General features: G+C 32.3%; 1 protein-coding gene across 1 annotated transcript; it reads left to right on the plus strand.

Annotated features, from left to right (window-relative positions):
- The first annotated feature begins 587 nt into the window (after window positions 1-587).
- LOC141600719 (uncharacterized) lies at window positions 588-1,621 on the plus strand. The gene is made up of 2 exons (XM_074420964.1): window positions 588-1,036; window positions 1,087-1,621. The coding sequence occupies exons 1-2, from the start codon at window positions 588-590 to the stop codon at window positions 1,619-1,621; spliced, it is 984 nt and encodes a 327-aa protein (XP_074277065.1).

A 1,621-nucleotide genomic window follows, 5' to 3' on the forward strand; every position in this document is an offset into this window, starting at 1 on the left:
AAAACATATGAAATGCGATAGAAAAGCAAATAGGAAGGTTTTGACGGATAAAATGGCCATGAAATGCTATAATAGTATGCAAAATAGGCTCAATTAGGGGACTAAATGTGCGCTAATTATGGTCACATCACTATGACTTTGTTGAAGAAACTATTGTTAGTGCAGATGATGAGAATAATACTCGTCAATTTGGAAATGATAATGAAGCTGATGAATCTCCTAATTCTAAAGAAAATTTTCCATTTGATATATTTGATCCTAGAAATTGAGATGCTCTTACTTCTAAGATCATTGATGCTTTAGTTGAACAAGGTCTTAAAAGAGACTTCAATATAGAAAGAGGTCCAAGAGATGATAATAATAAATTCTTTTCTAATAGATATTATACTAGAGTTTTATCGAATGGAGAGAAATGTGATATGGAGTGGCTTGTATATTCAAAAGAACTTAATAGAGTTTTTTTGCTTTTGTTGTAAAGTGTTTAGTAAAGCAAGAAGAGGCCAGTTAGATGCCGAAGGTTTGATGATTGGATACATCTTAGTCAAAGGCTTAAAGAACATGAAACAGGTTCAGAACATATTAAAAATATGGCCAATTGGCATGAGTTGCAAAGGAGACTCCGAAATAATAAAACCATTGATAAGTCTAATCAAAAACAAATTAGAAAAGAGAGGGATCATTGGAACAAAGTCTTGACCAGGATTATTTCAATAGTGAAGTTTCTTACAAAAAACAATATAGCTTTCCGAGGAATTAATGGGCGATTGTATCAAAGTAGTAATGGAAACTTTTTGGAGTTAATTGAAATGGTAGGTGAATTTGATCCAATTATCCAAGAGCATATTCGAAGGATCACTACTGATAAAATTCATTTTCATTATCTTGGGCCTAGTATTCAAAATGAATTAATACTCTTACTTGCATCTCGAGTTAAAACTCAAATCATAAGAAAGATAAAAGATGCTAAATATTTTTCGGTCATACTAGATTGTACTCCTGATATTTTCTACCAAGAACAAATGTTAATGATATTAAGGTATGTGGATGTCTCTTCAAGTTCTGTTTGTATTGAAGAATCATTTTTAGGTTTTTGAATGTGGATGATACAACTGGTCAGGGACTCTTTGTTGTTTTGCAAAATGAGTTAAAAAAAATGGGTCTTGATATAGATGATGTCAGGGGACAAGGTTATGATAATGGATCAAACATGAAAGGAAAACACCAAGGAGTTCAGAAAAAGATGTTAGATATAAATCCTAGAGCTTTTTATATGTCTTGTGGTTGTCATAGTCTTAACTTGACGTTATGTGACATGGTTAACACTTGTAGTAGAGCTAGAGATTTCTTCAGAATTATTCAACGTATTTACACAATATTTTCAAATTCAAATAAAAGATGGAAAACTTTAACAGATAATGTAGAATGGTTAACGTTGAAACCTTTATCATCTACTCGTTGGGAGAGTCGCGTTGAGTGCGTTAAAGCTATAAGATTCCAAGTTGGTGATATACGTGAGGCTTTACTTGAGATGGCTGAGAAAGATAATGATTCTAAAATAAGGAGTGAGGCCAAATCTCTAGCATTGAATGAGTTACGTGACTTTGAATTTTGGTTGCAATAG

Source organism: Silene latifolia, chromosome 9 (genome assembly GCF_048544455.1).
Source record: "Silene latifolia isolate original U9 population chromosome 9, ASM4854445v1, whole genome shotgun sequence".
NCBI lineage: Eukaryota > Viridiplantae > Streptophyta > Magnoliopsida > Caryophyllales > Caryophyllaceae > Silene > Silene latifolia.